The 21,315-nt window shown below is 25.8% G+C and overlaps 3 protein-coding genes across 3 annotated transcripts; 1 reads left to right on the forward strand and 2 right to left on the reverse strand.

Annotated features, from left to right (window-relative positions):
• Window positions 1-914: 914 nt before the first annotated feature.
• LOC132921758 (mRNA-decapping enzyme 1B) lies at window positions 915-5,596 on the reverse strand. Its single transcript, XM_060984952.1, has 4 exons — window positions 5,245-5,596; window positions 4,665-5,159; window positions 2,143-2,663; window positions 915-1,992 (listed from the first exon to the last, which is right to left on the reverse strand). Exons 2-4 carry the CDS (start codon window positions 5,144-5,146, stop codon window positions 1,721-1,723), a joined length of 1,275 nt encoding a protein of 424 aa, XP_060840935.1. The 5' UTR covers window positions 5,147-5,159; window positions 5,245-5,596; the 3' UTR covers window positions 915-1,720.
• A 158-nt stretch (window positions 5,597-5,754) lies between these two features.
• LOC132921748 (uncharacterized) lies at window positions 5,755-11,418 on the forward strand. Its single transcript, XM_060984930.1, has 15 exons — window positions 5,755-6,235; window positions 6,567-6,698; window positions 6,870-7,028; window positions 7,227-7,312; window positions 7,388-7,515; window positions 7,581-7,743; window positions 7,806-7,879; window positions 7,940-8,103; window positions 8,167-8,370; window positions 8,431-8,537; window positions 8,916-9,104; window positions 9,186-9,316; window positions 10,098-10,218; window positions 10,285-10,440; window positions 10,525-11,418. The coding sequence occupies exons 1-15, from the start codon at window positions 6,166-6,168 to the stop codon at window positions 10,630-10,632; spliced, it is 1,992 nt and encodes a 663-aa protein (XP_060840913.1). The 5' UTR covers window positions 5,755-6,165; the 3' UTR covers window positions 10,633-11,418.
• A 1,230-nt stretch (window positions 11,419-12,648) lies between these two features.
• Window positions 12,649-18,466, reverse strand: LOC132921752 (testis-expressed protein 10). The gene is made up of 9 exons (XM_060984945.1): window positions 18,126-18,466; window positions 17,705-18,067; window positions 17,450-17,630; window positions 16,399-16,547; window positions 15,807-15,989; window positions 13,565-13,844; window positions 13,252-13,507; window positions 13,015-13,169; window positions 12,649-12,939 (listed from the first exon to the last, which is right to left on the reverse strand). The coding sequence occupies exons 1-9, from the start codon at window positions 18,321-18,323 to the stop codon at window positions 12,824-12,826; spliced, it is 1,881 nt and encodes a 626-aa protein (XP_060840928.1). The 5' UTR covers window positions 18,324-18,466; the 3' UTR covers window positions 12,649-12,823.
• Window positions 18,467-21,315: the final 2,849 nt, after the last annotated feature.

The following is a 21,315-nucleotide window of genomic DNA, read 5'->3' on the forward strand; positions in this document are numbered from 1 at the left end:
TGTCCTATTTTTTTTCAACTTCACACATATACATTTATTAAATTGTTTCCTTTATTTGAGGGATAGAAGGTTATTACCTTTTCCATTACTATATTTTCTACAGACAATTGGTAACAAATATTTGTTTGACCCCCCATAAAAAAAAAAATAAAATAAAATAAACATTACTACTAAGTTACACTATTGATCTTTAGATAAATATGATATAATTAAAGAATTTTATAAACCATTTAATTTCTTTAAATGGCTATAGAAATAGCACTACTATACTATAACTTAGAATGTGATTGTCAAAATTCTAGTGAGTTATTGTTGTCTATTTTTATTTTTAATAAGTCTTAATTTTCTATATTAGACTTAGGCATACCATAGATTTTATAAAGCAATCATAAGTGTATTTTATTACTATGTTCAAATATCATTACTAATATCAAAACTAAAAATTATCTGATAAAGCTGGCCTATAAATTTAAACATTTTAATTGAATCCACGTTATTACACTTTATACTATGTTAGTATGGTTATACTTTACTCAAAATATTTACAGACAGTAATAAATAATGAAAAATAGGATGTTTAATGATCTATTTTTGTACTTGTATACATATATTTAGTTATAAACAACAGATATCAAAATAAATTATAAAATAAATTGGCTATGTAATTTCTGATGTATGAATTTATTCAACAGATCTACTAAAATAGTATTTCAGATAGTAGCAAACTCTAATAGTGTCCAATGTAAAAAAAAACAAAGGAGATGATAGACTAAGTAGTTTATAATACATTTATAAAATATCTTAAATGCCAATGATAATGCATTTGAAGTTATCTCAATTTATAATTATTTAGATTTTTAAAAAATATTATAATAGGTAAATTATTTTTATAATGTATTTGCAAATTATTATTGTTTGGAACACAACTAAAATTCCATTACTTTATTTTTCAATATATTTAAAATGCAAAATTGCATCAATACATTTTCACACATTATTAACAGTATCAACATTAAAACTTAGTACACAATTGTGTTTAATTTTAATTGAAAATAATAATTTAAAGCTTAATTTTAACAGGTTTTTCATATTATACAAAACAATCTAAACATTATACATGATTAAAATACAGAAGTCTAATTTTAAAGAAAGGTTGTAATTTTAATAGATAACATTGAAGTTACACATTTTTTTTTTTTTAATGAAATAAATTATAAATTGGCATGAAAATAAACCAGAAGATTTATTTAAAAAAAAAATTAAAAATTAAATAGTGAAGTACAATTAATATACCAACAATAGCTATTTTAATCAATAGCATAAATATATGACAGTTGGTAATAAAAATTGTATTGTTTTTTCAAAATTGAAATACCATTTGGAGTAAATATTAATTATTGATTATGAAAAAAATACTTTGAAGCACTTACAATCTTCAAAATATAAATCAAAATGTTCAATTTATACATGCGTTTATTCTGAACTGCTCAGATAGTGCAAGAATGTATATTGTATATTATAATAAAACATTTTCAAATCACAAAATAAAAAGGGAATAGTTTTTTTTATTATTTTATTTAATTATTTATGTATAGCAATTAATAACTATTATTGTTTGGAAAAAAATATATATTGCTTAAAAAATAATGCAATTTTTGTCAAAATGTCGAAAAGAAATAGTCATACTTCTATTAAAGTAATGGAATCCTAATAGATAATCTTAATTCCGTAATAATGACTTGACATAACCTTCATGTATTTTAACCATAAAATCTGGATCATTTTTTAATAAGTATTCAAAAGCTTGTAATAACTGATTCTTTGTTAATGGTTCCAATCTATTAGTTGCTGGTTCCAAGTGTTTAGGTTCTGTTATTGACATTGCATTTACTGAAGAGGTAACTAGTTCATCTTCAATGTCATCCATTATGAACCTAGTAGGTGGCATTAGCTCATCTGATTCAAGTTGTGATTCTAATGGCATAGATGCACCTAGGACAAAAAATTATTTTTTATTTTTAACTCATTTGAATAATGATTATAAATTTGTAAAAATGAAACATTTAAAAAAGGTGTTTTAATAAATGTTATATTTTAAAGGAATCTAGTAGAAGTTAATACAAATACATATTTAGTACTTACCCATAGCTATACTTGATTTCTCCGATATATCACTTTGATTAAGAAAATGTTCAATCAATGATGCACTAAATGAATTATCTTTATTATCTTTTGGCCGATGAAATCCATTTCGATTAGCATGGGAAGTATTATCATCTTCATCTTGTTGATTTAATTGATTTATTAAACTTCGGGGCTTTATTTTATTGAATGAACATGATTTATTTTTAATTTGCTCAGTATGAGTTGTGACCAAGATATCTGTTCTAGGTGTTGCTGATCTTTGTTGCATTTCAATTTGTTCTACTGTATGAATTGGACTTGCCATCAACTTGTGCAACAAAGCTTCGTTAGATCCCGTTTTTAAAGTTGGAGTTTGAGTACTTTGGGTATTTGCATAACTTGATAATGATGGTAATCCTTCTGAGAAATTTTTCCCACTTCCTGCTTTTGCAAAAAAATCCATAACACATTGAGGAGGGGCATTTTCTTCAACTTTCTTGGATGGAGTTTCGGATCCTTTGGAACTGGTCTTATTGGCCCTATTAAATTAGTATAATATATAATTTACTAATTGATCTTATATAGTGTTGCCTATGACAAATTATATACCCAATGATTTATCCCTTTTTAAGCTCCTTTAAATGTAAACTGCACATTTTTTTTAACACTATTAATAGAATTATTTGATCAAATATAAAACTATATCCAATCATGATAGCTATTTTATTTAAGTAGTAATTTACATATTAATTTGTGATATTTAAGATAAATAAAAGGAAAATCAATATTAGGTATAAATAAGATTGGTTTTTAATAGCAAAAGTCAATTTTCTAAAGCTATGCAGTTACTCTGACTATTTTTTTCCTGTAACTAATAGCAACTACATAATACATATTATATAGTAGAGTCTAGACATGTCCAAAAGACATGATAATCTGATCGACTTTGAATTTACATTGCCACTGTTTCATTATTGTACTTAGTAGTCCAATAAAATTATAATTATAACAATTATTATGACTGCATATCAAAAACATGCGTTATCGGATTCCATAATATGTTGATAACAATTATTAATTACGTGTCATTTTTGTTGAAAAAAGTACATGAATATGGTCCTATGCACGCAGTCATAGGTAATCTGAACAAATTGGTAATTCGGACAACCCCTTTTCCCAATCGTGTTTAGATTATCATGACCTACTCTACTGTATATATATATAAAAAAAAATTTGAGACAAAATTATGTGTGAGCCTAATCTTTAAAATCCCTTCTATTGCACATCTAGAGCATTAGAGGAGTTAATATTTTAAACTTTAAGTTTATTATTGAGAAAAAGTAATGAGTGACTGGTATTTGGATTATATATGCATAAATTATTTATAATTACCTATATAAAATATTGGGAACATAGTCAGAATATAAACTTATCAGGTAAAAGTTTGTAAGGGGATTATCACTGACATACTATCCTAAATTGAAGAATATAATTGTGAAGTATTAAACTTTATCATACATAGTAAGTGGCCCCTTCATGGTTATATATTTGTTATTTTTATTTTAATAGTTGTATTTTGGTGCCCTTTGCAGAAATTATTGAAAATCATTATTAAAAAGCTATTATAATTTGAAGTTTGCTATTTTTATGGTTTTTACTTAAGGTATAGGCTTCAATAGTAATTTAAGTTTTTGTGGTTTGTGATAATTTTGACATGCCAATTTAAAATTTAATAAAAATTATTTTAATTTATTTGGCAACTTAATATTTTGCCTTTAAACCTAACCTATACAGGAAAATTGTATAAACATTGTTCTAAACCAGCTTTTCCCAAAGTGACTTCCTTAGAGTTCCGCGGGACAATCTCAAGAGTCAAGGGTTCCGCTAGATGTATGTGATTATTGAGAAAATTATTTTATATTATATTTGGAGTATTTATATTATTAAAAATTATTATTTTATATTATTTAAAAAAGGGGGGTTCCAGGAAACATAAACTATTTCTCAATGGTGCCGTGGTCGTAAAAGTTTGGGAGCCGCTATTCTAAGCTACACCTACTGGCTTTGGTCTTTAAATTAATATTATTGCTTGCACTAACACATTAAACTGATTAAAGATAGTAAAAAATGTATAACCTAATTAATATGAGCGCCTATTACTAATATAGTTAATAATAGTATAATGTGCTGAGCAATATTAACATATTACCACAAATTACAAATCGCTATACTTAAAAAAAATATATCAACTAAAAACCAATATTTATACTTTGCTACGAATATGAAAAATGCTACATCACGAGTTGAAAATTATAAAATTTCACAACTAAAAGTGTAATTTAGTAGTTAGACTAACTTCTTGGATTTTAAATTTAAAATGGATCGTTATTTGATTAGATAGCAAGTCAATGATCCATTTTTGTCATCTAAATAAGATTTTAAAATGATTCTCTAAGTTAAAAAATCAACTGATTTCATCACATGTTTAACACCGATGGATTAAGCATATAAGCATATTGAATAAATAAAATAATAATTACCTATAATCTTCTTGTGCTCGACTGAGCATTGAAACGAGATCAATACTTTTGGTGGAACCAGTTTCTTGTTTAGTAATTTTATCATTCTGTTTTACTATCAAGTTTTTAATCAATGACTTCAGTATATTAGAAATTTTGGCACATTCTTCTTTGTCATAAAACCAAATACCATAAATGGAACCACCACAGTTTCTGTATAGTAAAAATGGCTCTTGAAGTTGAAGATCTAGGCCATTTTCAATTGGTTCCATCAAATTGTTTGTATTCAATCTATTCATTATCATAATACTATGTAACGGTTCAGCAGATCGTGTATACACATGTAAAGTCCCTTCAACATTGGTTTTTTGCCATGCATTTGCTTCTGCATTAAATGAATACAAAGCAACATGTCCTGCTGTTTGTACAATACTATCAACATATGGGTCTACTCTTTGCAAAGCAGAAAGATTCATTTTAGCTTCAGAATCGCCGTAACTCATTGTTAATGTTTAACTATAGACCATTAACATAAAAATATAATATAGAGATCAATACAATGTATGAAACAGTTATATTAGTTTATAACAATTATAGGTACCTGTGTACTAGTTCTTCAAATACTAGGTCTGAATGTAAAATCTTGAATATTGTATTCAATGTTTTTCGTTTTATATCATTTCAATGATATTTTTTGGATGATAACATTCACTGGTTCTGTTTTTGTTCGTTATTACTTGCTTAAATGGTAGGATTATGTACGATATTAAGTAAAATAATATTTTAGGAAACTTCAAAAATTATATAAATTTAATAAAAACAAGTCAAAAATATTAAAATTAGGCGAGCCGTTAGTCAAAAAGCTAAAATACCAAAGTAATGAAACTTAGTACTTATTACTCATTGTAAACTATATAGTATGAGTATGAAGTAAGCAGTAAGCACCGAAAGAATCGAACGATAACCAAATAAAAAAGTGGGAGAATTTCTAGAACGAAAAACAAACGATTCTGTTACCAGTTTACTACTAACGTGGTAGCTGAGTTAGAGATAACTGATAAATTTGATAACGAAAATTCGTTATTTTTTTCAATTCGGTTGTATCACTTGTATGAGTTGTATCTGGTTCTGCTATCAGGACTCAGCCACTGGAAAGGTGGAAACTGGAAGTCAGTAGTCAGTACTCAGTATCGCCTATCGAGCTTTTTCGAGTCTCTCGAGAATGGATAATTTCAAACCGTCGACTACTGACTATCAAGTCGGTCCGCGTTTTAGTCCGTTTTTTATTCGTTAGACGTTTAGTTATAGGCTATAGCTTTGTCTATTGAGATTGTCCAACCATAGAACATTGTTTTTACAACCAACTGTTGTGAGGGAAAAACACTAAACCGTAATCTTAATAGTGTATTACTATAGTTCTTCAATGGCAGAATTACTACTTCTTTAAACAATATTTAAATTGTTTTATGAAAAATTATTCTATTGTATATTTCTATTGTAAGTTGTAGTAAAATTCATAACAATGAGTGGTCAAGAAGAGGATTATCACTATGACCGTACTATGTTTTTCAATGAATTGTCACAAAGTATTGGTAAGTTTTACCTATAACATAACATAAAAATAACTAATTATTTTCTTCTTGTACTTGATTATGCAAAATAAATATTATTAATTTAAATTTTAAAGTAATACATAGTGTACACAAGTTTATCTTAAATAGAGCAAATTTACAACATGTTTTGTTCAAAATTTAACGTGGCTACTGTATACTTCATGCTACAAAATTTAGAACTTTCAGAAAATAAAGTACTATAATTTTTTAATTCCGTTTAGTAGCTTATATTTGGGATATTTTTGTCTTATACATTTTTAAAAATATAATATTTTGGTACATAAATTCCAACTTTTTGTATTTATTTTAGAAAGAAACAAGTTATCAACTAATATATTATTTAGTAATTATCTAAACGATTTTAAAGACATTGTTCAACACAATGGATTAGTTCATGAAGAGATGAATATTGTTTGTCAATTATTGTGTACTGTTAATTTAAGTAAGTACCTGAGTATTATAACTATATCATAAGTTAATTATGAAAAATATATTAAATTATTAATGTATGTCCAACCTGCTTAATCAAAGTATTGTATTATTAATTGGTAACTATTTAAGATTTAGATAGATTAAGTTTAAGAATTTTAACAAATTGATAATATTATTTTAGGTGTACAAAATTTTAGACGAATACTTTTAACACTAGTACCAGAAGAACCATCAATACCACATGATATTTGTGAAGAACTTATAGTTTGGGCTTTATCAGTTTATCGCCAAAATGCTAATGATGCAACAAAAGCTCAATGCATATTATATTGGTTACTTTGTAAGTATTATAGTTTTTAACTTTATAAATATATTAAATAATCAATTGTAATTAAAAAATAATAATAATATTAATAATTAATTTTTTTAATTTAACCTGTATTACCTAATTTTTAAGTATGATATATTGACATTTTTAATCACCTATTTATATTTATATAACTAAATTAAACATTGTATTGTTTTTTTATTTGTATAGACGTAGTTGAAGAAAAATTAACTAATATGGACGTAGTTGATAAATATTATAAAGTTCTATTTCATCTTTGTAACTATGAAGATGTAGTAAGTAAATATTTATAATATTATTAATATTAAAACATGTATGAGATATATTTGATTATAATTTTATTGTACTAGAATCAACCAGTTGCTGGTATTATCTATTGTTTGACAAAATCTGATGATGTTCAAAAGTGGATGATAACATGTTTGAAGAATAATATAGAGGGTTCAAAATCTGAACCACATCTGAACAAATTACTAACGTAATTATAAATATTTGAAAACAACAGTATTTAATTATTCAGCATATATTTTTTCAATTTTTTAGTCTCTTTGAAAGCCCTAATTCAATGAACAATACACGCCCAAAAGGACTTTTTGATTGTAACAATACATTTTGTAAAGAACTTGCATGCGGTTTGCGTAGTGTTCGAAAAGAATTAATGAATATACATCCTCAATCTACGCACACTCAGCAACTCATAGATTATGTATATATTCAAAAAATTTTGATTTAAACATACATTTTAAACTCATATTTATTTTATTTTAGGAAAGAAAGTCCTCTGATAAATTGTATAATAAAATTCAGTTTGTAAATGTTAATAACAAATTTGAATTTCCAAGGTAAAATATCTTAATAATATTTACTATGTATATTAAAATAACTAACTTTTTTATCTTCAGTACTGAAGAATTAGCAAAATCATTCATGAAAGAAAGTTCTACTAATAACAGCTTAATACTTTTGGGTAATGTGAGCGGCTGGTGTAAATTACTTATGAACAACGATAAAGAATTAAATTTACAACATAGATTTTCAAATAATTTATATCATAGTCTAGATCAAAGTAATTAAAGTATTATTTTAATTTTATAATTATTATAAATATTAATTTGTAAAATGTTTTTAGTATTTTTAAGTAATGAAGTTGCTGTTAAATCATTAAAAAAAACAAAATTCTTACAAGAAGTTTTGGAATTTCAAAAATTTGCCCATCGAGGTTTGACAGCAGTAAATATGTTTATATTTCAATACATAATTTCATGGGATGGAATGGAAAATAGTCGAATAATTTATGAACTTTTTGAATACTTATCATTCACTTCAGAAGAAGGTGGTGTTGCTAAGAAATAATTTTAAGTTTTATATTTATTAATTGTATTTTTATGTTTAGAATTAAAAAATAGGTTTTTAGAAAAGTTATATGCTATATTTATTACTGGAGATGAATTAATTTATAGAATGGTAATTAATTCTTTGACTAATCTTCTTTGTAATTTGGTAAGTTGAATAGTGATTTTATTTGTTAACATTATGCTTTTTATTTCTAATAGTCATATTAGGATCAATAATTTAATTAATTATTTTGTTTCTCTATTATTAAATTAGCAAATAAATGATTAGTTATCCCTAAAATTTGTAATTTTTATAAATAAATTATTTATTTTTATTTTAAATTACAATATTGGTTTTAGGTTTAAATTTTTTATTTTTTATAAAATGTATATATTCTAATTTATTTATTTAGTATATTGAAATCATTTTATACTTAAAACATTTCTCAACAAGCTAAGGATCATTTATTGTTCATTTATTTTCTCAAATTAAGAATATTATTTTTTGTACATTAAATAATTGAATTGATTATTAATGTTTTAGTATTTTAATTCTAAACAAACCAGAAAAAATAAAAACTGTACATTATTTGGTGAAGAATTAAGAGAAGAAACAGAATTTGAAATAGTAAAATGTTTGACAAAATATATATCACATTGGTGCTCAATATGTATTTATAATTATCCACAAGAAGAACAATTAAAACATACAGTTTATACATTTTTTGAAAAAGTGAGTTTCTTGTAAATCAAAAATTATATAGTTTATTTTATGCGTGTACGTAAATTAAATTACTAACAAAAATGCTTTTAGGTATCTATTTTAGAAAATTTGAAACCATCTATTTGGCCTATTTGGACAATTATGCCACCAAATGTTTTCTATAACGGGTTGATGTCAATAAATATTTACTGGTTAGATAGATTGTCTAAACTTATGTTGAGGTATGTGATATACAATGTGTTTAATGTTTTTATGATTAAATAATACAATGTTTCAAGATATTAAAGATAAATAATTTATTTGTGTAACCTTAATTATTCTGTGATAATACAATTATTATACTTGGTGATCTATAATTTAATGTTAGACACTCATTATTTCAAAATAACAACACCTTTGAAAACCTATATTTTAAATAATTTTGTGTCATTACAAAACAATATTATTGAAAAAAAAAGGTTTTATGTTCAACTATATTATTTATAGTTTATAATATTTGAAGTTTTTACTAAAAAAAAAAAACAGCTTTTGAATGACAGGATACATATTTTATTTAATTTTACAAAGTAGAATATCATACGGAGTATTTTGATTTATCAAAATCGGTTTAAATCAAGTTAGAACGAGATGAGTAGTGGACTAATATTTTGCTGAGTACTTATGTACTACACTACATTGCCTATCTAAAAATTAAGTACTTATAACTCATTAACTACTTGTCTAAATCTAATTTTTATATACTACAGCTTAAATATTCTGCTTTAGATTAAAGAATAAAAAATGCATGTAATCATTAAAAAATTTAAAAAATATATTAGAAAAAGTTGTTTTTTAAATATTTAAATGTATGTGACAAAAATATATTCAAAAACAATAAATTTTGAAATAATGAGTGTTTTATGTTAAATGGATCAACCTATAAACACATTAATTAAAAACTAATTTTTATCTTATGATATTTATATAATTTGAAATCTTAAAAAAAAAATTTAAATTATTTAGGCACATTATGGTAGATACTGGCAGAATTGAGGACATAGCAGATAATCCATCAATTTTAAGACCGTTACAATTGTTTGACTTTTACATGGCAGATTTTTATAATGCACTCTACACAGGAGAGGTAAGTACAATACATTAAAATATTAAAACAAGTTGATTATATTTTACTAAGAGAATTTTTTTCTAGTTATTTGATAAGCGCGAAGAAGGATTTATATTTAAGAATTTGAATGAAGAGGAAGTTGAAAAAGATTTTAAAATAGTGAATTTAAATATATGTTTTCAAATGGAAAAACATATTGCTCTAGCTCCATATTATATGAACGCTATGCATACAGTGGAGGTAATAATTAATTAATTAAAACATGTTATATTGTTATTTAATTTAATTTTCATTTAAATGATTAAACATGTTTTAAATGTTCAGGATCCTTTAGATTTGCTACAGACTGAAGCTCCAAATTTACATAAATTAATTCTTACATTAAATGAAAATTTGCAGAATGATACTAGAAATGAATTTTCAATAAGTTAATTTATACATTTTATACTATAAACAAAATAGATTTAAGAAATATTGGTTGTCAGTATTGTGTTTTAATTATTTTTTCTACTGTACCTAAACTTATATTGTATATTAATACTTAATAAGATAATATTTACATAATTTTTAATAATATATTTGTCTTTTTATTAAATAAGATATTTATTTAAGTAGGAATGTGAAATTTTTTTACCAAGGCAAAAATTAAAATAGATCCAGCAGCTTTGATCTTTTTTTTAATTATTTCATTAATAATAAATGTATTAAGTATGTACTATACTTAAAAAGTGAATTTTAATTATTATTTTTTTTTCCATAAATTAGAAATACAAATTGTTTTTCTCATATATTCTATATATTTTTATTTAATATTAATTTATACTTTATTATAATTCATAAATTTATAATTTTAAATTTTTCATTGTATTTTAAAATTAAAATAACTTTAAGTAAAGGAATATTAATTTACTGAATTTCTTAAGATAACTACAGTTTTTTCATAACTTCACAGGTTTTCTTTTATTTACATATTTATTATTATTTGTATAAGTCAATGCCTGATTTTCTACAGCCAAAAAAATCATAAAAGCTTCTAAATTATGTTTTTAGACGAGGTTAGGGTCAACCAGTGTTTGACATATTTATAATTGCTTTTTACACGCTACTCAGGTTACTGACATGTTTATAGAAAGGTTAGGTACCACCTTGGTCATTTGTTAAATTAAAATATATTGATAAGAAAAGTTCAAAATAAATTTTTATATGAATTTATTATTATTTATGTTGTATTTAATAAATAATTTTAAACTATAAACATAATTTTTATTTTTTTACAATGTCTTATGAATACATTCTAAACTTTAAACTCTAAAATAATTAACAAAATCTAGCCGGTCCTTCGCATTATTTTCAATAATAATTTTACACAAATAACCGTTAAAATTTATAACTTATACATCAAACTATTTTCAAAGGTTTACTCGATCTTAAAGATAAAATGTATTATTTCTCATGATTTTTGAGTTTTGTCCAGTGTGACAGTCATGAGTTTAATTTATTCATAATATTGAATTGTATTATAATTCATATTTATTGGCGGATTTTCTATTATTTTGAGACAAAAAAGGAATTTTTATTAACTAGTTTTTGACACAATAGATTTTGTATATTGTTTAGACTCAACAACAAATCACCATAAAACTTGAAATTTTCACCAAGTGCTTACATAATCTAGTTAAAATATTTTTACTATTTTGAGTTATTTATTATCAATTGAAGTATTAACGTAATTTGTCAAAATCTTAAACATATGTTAACTATTTTTTTGATTAGTTGAATATTCATAAAAATAGATATGTTTATTTAATGTGAAATGTTTAAAGTTGTAATTTTGACAAAATTTACAATACTTAAAGAAGTTTATAATAATATTAATATAAAATGTGGAGAATTAAGTCATTACCAAAGTTAAAGCATCTAAAATTATCCAAATAAGTGCTAAAAAAAAACATTAACTCCTGTCTCCTCCCTTAAAATCCAAAAAATAAAAATATATCCTAAAAAACTCATGTTTTTTCAATTTTATTACAAGACACTATGCGTTTCTATTTGAGGTGGTAATAATTTTCCAAGAACACAAATACTAATTAGTTTTTGTCAGTGTCCAAAGTGGTTTTAGATTGTCTTGTTCCAAAGTAGAAAATATATACTAAGACACTATTAAAATATACATATTGAAAAAACAACCTAAATAAGTACTTTAAAGTATTTATATAAAATTTGATTCACGAGAGCATGTTATGATAGTTATATTTTTGATTGGTTGATTTTATCCCTATAATATATAGTAATGTCGGACAATTAGAAGTGGAGAACTATGATAAAGGCAAAATATAAAAAATAATATAACAAGTGTGCATATTAAAAAACTATAATGATACTTATCTGTTTAGTCATAGTTATGACTTATAGCTGAAGTAAATTCAAGCATTTAAAAAAATAAAAATGTTTGTCTTTAAATTAGCAAATTTTTATTATTGTTCTATGATTTTATAGTATGATTAAAATTATACACTATAAAACATAAATAACAATTATTAGTTATTTAACTCAGATTTAATATTATTAGTTAGAATGTATAAAAACTGAAATTTAATTTTCATAACAAAATAGTTTGTACACATTAATTAACAAGTCCTATTTCTTTTTCCCAATCATATTGTGTATACATCATATCTTTTAATAAGGTCTGACCATTAATTTTATCAGCTTTGTTGTCTGCTACAATGTCAACATTATCTAAAAATATATACAATAAAAAATTAAAGTACAAGTAAAAATAAAATTAGAAATACACTAAATTTAAATACTTACTCAATAATGCTGGCTTTAACAAGTTCAATGATTTCGTAAATTGTGGTAAATTATATCTTGACACATTTGATAGAGCTTTCACTAAATGATATGGTACTTTGCGTTGGCACATGAATTCTGGCAACAAAGTCAGCCAGCTACTAAAATCTTCGACTCTAAAAAGAATGAAAAAGCTTAACAATTTATCTAATTGACATAATTAAGAAACTATACAAATATAAAAACATCATAACTTACTCTTCAGCTATTTTCAAATGTGTTTTTGACGTGATTGAACACAAGAAGTTAAACACTAACTTGGTTTTCTCTTGACGATGACGACCATCAGTTGTTACCATTTCGTTGTGAATATTAACTAATTTTTCTATGACAGAATTCAAATCAAAGGAGTCCTTTGGTTTAATTAAGTCATCATTGTCAGATACAGTTTCTAGACAATGCATTAGCACAACAAAAGATTGATGATCAATTGACTTGTATGAATTTAATGAATCTGAAAATATTAATAACTATTAAAATCTTAAAAATAAAATTATAATTTTATACTTACTGTTAATATACAAAGATATGACTTTAACTGGTACAGGTAATACTTTGTATTTACTAAGTAAAAAATATACAAGGCACAGGTCTATATTTTGTTTGGAACATTTTGTGTCAGATTGTATCATACTATCTCCAAATAAATCTAAAACCACATCTGTGTCAGTTTTGTGCTTTTTGACTTTATCTGGAGTACGGCCACCACTGTTGAGTGTAATAAACGGAAAACCAGTTGATATAAATGTTTGACAAATCTTAGGACCATAGTTAATGCTAAACCAAGACATCTGAAAATGTAATATTATAATATAGACCATGAATTATTAAAACATAATAAGTGTGTATATTATACTTTATACAGAGTGATTCTTTTGTCATTAAACACTCATTAATTAAAAATAAATTTAAGTTCATGAAACAAATGTTTATTAGGATTTCCATTCAAAATAAAGCAAAATATTTTACCATTATATTAAGTTCTTTACTTTTTTGAAAGACAATATACATTTTTAATTTCATATTCTAAAGAAGATATTTTTCAGTGTATAAAATAATATATAGTGAAACCTGTATATAAGTATTTAACGGACAGTCACAGGACCAAAATAATTGTCCGTTATAGACAGGTGTCCGTTTAAGAAAGGTTTCAGTGTTTTATAAGTAAAATTAGAAACATATCTGTTTAAGGAAATATGAAAATTTTGTACGTATATTATATTAATATTGTACATATTATAATCTTTATCATTATTATTATATTATTATATTTTACATATATGTACGTAATAAATTATTTTTATTTTAATATTCATCAGCAAATTTGCGAATAGACAAAATAATAGACTCTTTACAACAAATAATGTTTACTTTATGTTTTAACTTAAAAGATTTATGTGGTACGGTAAATATCATTGCTAAGAAAAATATGTAAACTCTGACTGCAAACCAATAGAAACTGAATAACAACATTAGAATTACTTATGGTTTTCTTTTAAACATATTATTACAATAAATTTCTGGATTTATATCTATTCTCAACTTCATAAATTCAATAGGTACTGCGAGTACTGGAGTTAATTGCAAATTAACGTTATCGAAATCGACAATAATGCAATCGGTCGTAATCTGTGTTTTCACATGTACTTAATTGTGGTCTGTATTGACGCTGTTTCATAGTTCGTATATTTATAATATGATATTACATTTAGATTTGAACTAGGATTTTTGTCAGTTACGAAATCAATGGGGTAAAATATTAGTGTCCGTGTCAATAATACAAAGAGTTTGTTATAGACAGGTCGAAATATATTGGAATGCCTATCTTTTTGCGGGACCGAGAGGTGTTTGTTATATACAGGTGTCCGTTAAGTCAGGTTTCACTGTAGATGAAAATTTAAAATCAAAAAAGTAGTTAATAAGTTATAATTTAAATGTTCTTTTCACTAACTTTAATAGATTTTGAAATATATGAGTTTTCAAAAATAAAACAATTGCCCTGTATGTTTTAATATAATATTCAAATGATTTTCACTCACAATAATAATACTTACAAATAAATAAATATATATAAAATAAAGGTGTAATAAATAAGGTATTAGGTATTATCATCATTATTCAGTTCTGTTTGGTAACAATTATTTATCAAGTGAGGACATAGATTAATTAAGAGCTATTTATACCCTCTCACCATTTGATCATACAAGTTTAATTTTATTTCAGACTACCTCGGAAGTGCAAGCTATTTGTAACAAAGGCATAGATTGTTGTCTTTCTGTCAATACATATTCATTTTTTTCTGATTCTTTGAGTTCTCAATTTTTGAAGGATTCGGCACATCTAACTAGATCTATGCAGAATTAATTTAAAGTTGCCCATTCAAACGTAGTTAAATGGAAACTGGATACAGTTATAATACCAGATTTTTTAATTAGACTTGTATTTACTACATTTTGGTTTTCTTATAAGGATTTTCACTTATTGTATCATGTATTTTTCTGTTTGTGCAGTTCGTATTATAGTTTAAGAATAAAAACTTAATTTAACATGTAAATGTATATTATGAAAAAATAATTAATAATTATAATAAATAATAGTAAAGATTTTTTTAAGGCTGTTTTAAACTACATATTTTGAGATTTAAACTGAAATAAAATATGATTCATATATAGATACAAATTTAAATAACCTATATTTATTAAACACTAACTAAAAATTAATATAATTGATATTTAATATTATAGTATACATACCATTTCTGACGGATTATCAGAAGTTTGAAAAATTTTCCATAACAAAAGGATAATATCCAATATACATTTCAATATTGATGCTGTTTGTAATGAAATTTCCGAACTGTTTTTATTTTCTCGTTTGCTGGGAGCCACTTCAATGAAAGTATCAATTAAAAGAGGCATTAATGATGCTGTATAATTCTAAAATTAAAAATATACTAAATCAATACAATTTTTAAAGTATAGAAATAAATTGAAAAAAAAAAATTCCATTGCTAATTAACATGTTCGCTGCAGGATGACTCCATAAGGCGTCATTTATATATTTATTTTCAACTATTTATAATTTGGTCGGCCTTGCGTTTGAATTTTTTTTTCCGTCAGCGTTGTTTAGTGTATATTACTGTACGTGTGTGCAATACGTATTTCAAATTTTCAAACGCCAATAAGCGTTATAAAAAAAAACTCGTAAATTTGACAAGCACCCGGGTATGAGCATACAAAATTGAGTCGCAGCGAACATGTTAAATATATCAAATCAAATAAAAATAATTTAAAAATTAATATTTAGGTAGTTATTAATTAATCAATTTATAATTATTTTTCTAACTTGTATTTCAGTTGTTGAAGAATTTTTTTCAGTTTTTTGAAAGATGTTGAAATCCAAAGGACCAGCTTTCAAACTTATGGAATTGTATAATGGGACATGCAAACGACAAGAATCTTTCCAATTGACTGTCCTATTTAGAGTTGAAGAATCTATAAAAAATACAATAATTACATTTTTCAATCTTATTCTATGGTCAAATATTTTGATTAAAATAATTGTTATCTTTTCTTCGACATACCTGCCAAAATAATATAACATAATATATTTATGAATATACATTATACATTTTTATTTTATTAGTTTAATATTTTACTACATACCTTACAAATATGTATCAAATATAATATACAGCTTTTAGTTTAAAAGTTTTTGAGTCAATAATAATAAATCATAAAATGTATCTATTTAATCAGAGAATTTCAATCTTTTTACTTGAAGGCACACCGTCTTTTTATAGTATTTCAAGTACAAACATTATAGAAATAAATATACAGTTAATAAGCGGAAACTACTGTATATATTATAGTTAATTTAAAAATATATTATGAAATATATTTAACACACATAATAAGCCAAAAATTACATGGCAAATCAAGTAAATTTATGTACCATGCCAAGGCGATTGGGAATTGCTGTATTAAGAGAATGTCATACTTGTATGTATTGTTTCTCTTTTATATATAACATAGACAATTTGTATTCAACAGATTCCATTATATGTGGTTAGCTTTAATATTAGAGCCAATTCACCAATTATAAGATTTAAAGGTAAGAATATTATTTAGGGTATCTCATGGGATTTTATTAATATTCTAATTTAAAGTTGTAATATTTTACATAGTTAAGTTTATGAAATTCCCAATATAATATTATTTCCTTTAAGTTGTATAATAGGTAAATTTGCTCTAATATTAAAGCTAACAGCATAAAACGGATTTTGCTGAATGCAAATGTTCTTTGTTGTAAGTTAGTAAGATGGAGACAACATAGGCAGGTATAAAGTTCCCTTAAACCTTTAATATAATAGAAATTAACATATATTCATAGTTACTTTCTGATCCAAATGAAGTGTTTTTGACAATTGCACTCAGCAATGAACGTAAACTATTTAATACTTTTAGTCTCCAAACACTTGTAGTAGTATGTTCATTGATTTGTACAGTTAGTTTCCGAGAAGTTGTATCACTTAGTTTTGAAGATATTAAATCTAAAAACCCTGGCAACACTACAGTCTAAATTATACAAAGGAATTATTTGTTCTAGTCAGTTCAATTTTTTTAATTAAAATAGTAAATGTATATAATACCTGACAATGAATTGCTGTAAGTTTCGGATTTTTAGTTATAAGAACATCCAATACGTTAAGAGATGTCTCTCTTACAGCAGAATTTATGTGACTCATGGCACAAGCTAAATATCTGATGACAATTTCAAAAGAAGGAGCAATCTGCTTTTCATCTACGGCTGTTAATATTGATGATAATAACTTGACAGCCAATTTGCGAATGTCCGCCTCACAATCTAGTGTTAAACGTGAAGCTGCTTCTAAGAATGATGACAAATGAACAGCCATGGTTTGTGGAGGATAAGAAGCTACCAAGTCTATAAGACCTTCAAGTCCAGACTGTCTTTGCCACATGTTATGATGATTTAGTCTTGACAATAATTCCTACAAAAATGTACAGCATATTAAGTATCATTACGAAGAACAAATTTTTAGTACATACCTTGATGTTTAAGTTTCCCTTGGACAATATCTCATGCTCACCACGTTCTTTAAGTTGGCCATGTAACACGATCTTGCGTACTTTGAAATTCGTATCGGTCACATTTTGTCCTTTGGGTAATAGTGTCTTGTGTGAGACTTTTAAATGGACTTTGGCTTTTTCCTTTTTTACAAACTTTCTTTTCCCAGACTTAACCATTGTGAGTTTTTGTCGTGATTCACAATATTGTAAAATAAATCAAAACAAAATCCTATGTTGTAAACTAAATCAAATATGGATTATAAAAGCCAAGTACGGCACGTGAACGGTGACTCTAAACAGCGGCGAGTGATAACTGATGATAATTTGATAACAGACCACGGTGCGCCATACGACAAGATGTATACACGAGGCGATGCAGTGCGAACCACGAACGAAAGATAAATGGACGTGCACTTCCGGATGGAGTTGGTCGCAGTGTCACCAACAGTGTTTCTGAAAGCCGACAACGTTACATCGATCGGCGGAAACGGTGTGTGATCTGGCAACGTGGTGGCCAATCATGCGACCGTACAAGAGCGAGAGAGTGAGACTATAGAGGCTATTCAGTATTCACTATAATATTATTTTTTTATTACATATCCTGATAAATATATATATATATAATATACATAGCGTCCGGTTCATTGTACAATTTATTTATAATTATTATTATAGTTATTTTATATTATCGTACACGTGGCTAAATATTTAGCGACTATTAAACGATTAGATATTATTTTTTTTGGTAAAATGCGATCAATCGAGACATACCTATAGAATAAGTAGGTATAAAAATACTCAATAATGCCTTTAGATCAATCAATCAAACCGAGAAAGGGTCACCCACGCTGTAGACGAACTGCAAACGCGGGACCAGATGTGTTGAGAACTCGTACGAGTCATACCGAAACCTGTGTGTGCGTGTGTAAAACAACTACGCGAGGGTGAGGGTGTGTCGTGTGGGAATGCATGCGTGCGTAATTTTCGGACCACCCAATGTCGGTAGTGAAGGAATGTCGATTATTGTGTGGACTGTGGATAGATATATAGTCCTGCCGCCGAACTGTCTGTACTGAAAAAAAAATACATAAACATGGTCGACCAGAGTTTCAATAGGCACCTATTCAATGTTATGCGCATTCAAGGTAGTATATAATACAATATACATAATATTCTTACACCTAATATATATATATGTGTGTGTGTGTGTATATTGTGTATGGGTAAATAATATATGACTGCTATAGAAGTCAACCAAACTACAGCCTGCAGAAACGTATTGGTATACAGGTATACACGTAGAATTGAATCTCGTTTAGGGGTACATGGGCGGACACAAAGACCAAGGGGGGTAGAATAAGTATGACGGTGAGAACTGATACCTATATCTATGTACCCAAAAAATAAAAATGTACCTACATTCGAATTGGTTCCCAATATTTTAAAACAGTTGGAAATTGCGAAATGATGTGATGCTATATATAATTCGGAAAATTCGAAAACATTTTTTATATTTTTGTCTTTTTAATATATAAAAAGATGTCAAAACTGAAGCATACATTAAACTATGAAATTCACAAAAGCAATATGCTCAAAAATTATTAACATGTCATATTATCTGTATTATATATTTCCCGAAAATTAATTTTACATCATAAAAGGACATATATTATATAAAAATGTCTTAGCTATATTTACATTTTGTAAATAATTATTATTTATTTTAATTACAATAACTTACACTTTTATTTAATAATCTGCAGGAATTAATTCAAATGTATTTTTTTCTATTATAGGTAATTCTGTAAACATAATATACCTCGTATTATAAATTAATTGCGTGTTATTTTATATAAAATTACAATACCTATGTAGGTAGGTATATGTATAGCAGGGGTGGCCAGCGAGAAGAGACTCGCGAGCCACCAAATATATTAATAAATATGGAAGAGCCAAAATGTAAAAAAAAATATATAAATTAATTCATATTAAAAAAAATTTTTGTAAAAATGTTACGATAAGATGAGAGCCGCAAAAGTTTATTATGACGCCAGCCGCGATTTGGCCACCCCTGGTATATAATTAGTATAAATATATACATACCTATATAATTTACAATAAGAAAATTATAAGAATTACCTAACTTAAAAATGCTGAAATTATAAATAACCATAATTTTCCATTATCCAATCATTTTAAAATACTGCAGAAATTACTAAGATTGTAGTGATAAAGATAGATTTTTTAAATAAGTATTCGTTGTATTTCGAAATACAATTATGATCATACCTACTTACGCATCATGCGTATACCTGCGCAAATAATATATATGTATACATTTTTATTATTTTGAATAGGATTGCTCCATTCTGATGGTATATTGGTAGATATACACTATTTCTTAGTAAAATTGTTTTTTCGGTTGTGGTCGAGGCTTTGGGGGGAAGTGAATAAATAAAAATACGGGACGATCGACCTGATTGAGAACGGGGCGGCACGTTGGGCGTGATCCGAGACTGCCCGCTTAGTGCGTCGACGCAAACAGGCGCGCCGTCGTTGGTCTATCTGCGAATACCGCCGCCGCCGCCGCGCATAATCCGTCACATACGTACTCGCGCGTACAAGGTGCGAGCTCTACCGGATTTCTACGGTATTACGCACACCATAACGAAGAAAAGAGAATTTTCAGTGGCGTAATTGAGGGACAGCGATTGATGGATATCCCCTCCATCAATCCTCTCCTCCTTTTTTGTTATTTTTTATTTACATATCTAATTATACGTGTATTTGTAACATGCACATAGGAACAAATTATACAAAACGTATAAAAATGAAAATGATAATCGCCAAAATCTAAAAGCGAAATCATATACAGTTTAAAATTATACGTGTAACGCGTTGTTAATTATACCTATGATCCCCATGAAGACGATAAGGAATATGAATAAAATTATTAATAATAGTATTGCAATCTAAGCTGTTTATTACCAATTTTTACCATTTGTTAATATTATAGATTCATATTATTGTTTGCTTATATTATAATGATTATGTATTGTATTATTCAAATTTCTTATAATTATAAATTGTATCGTTCTATTAGATTCCATCAAGCCCATTAATAAATAAATAAATAAGCTATCAGATATTTTCCATGTTTATTTTTATT

This window comes from Rhopalosiphum padi, chromosome 1, assembly GCF_020882245.1.
Source record: "Rhopalosiphum padi isolate XX-2018 chromosome 1, ASM2088224v1, whole genome shotgun sequence".
NCBI lineage: Eukaryota > Metazoa > Arthropoda > Insecta > Hemiptera > Aphididae > Rhopalosiphum > Rhopalosiphum padi.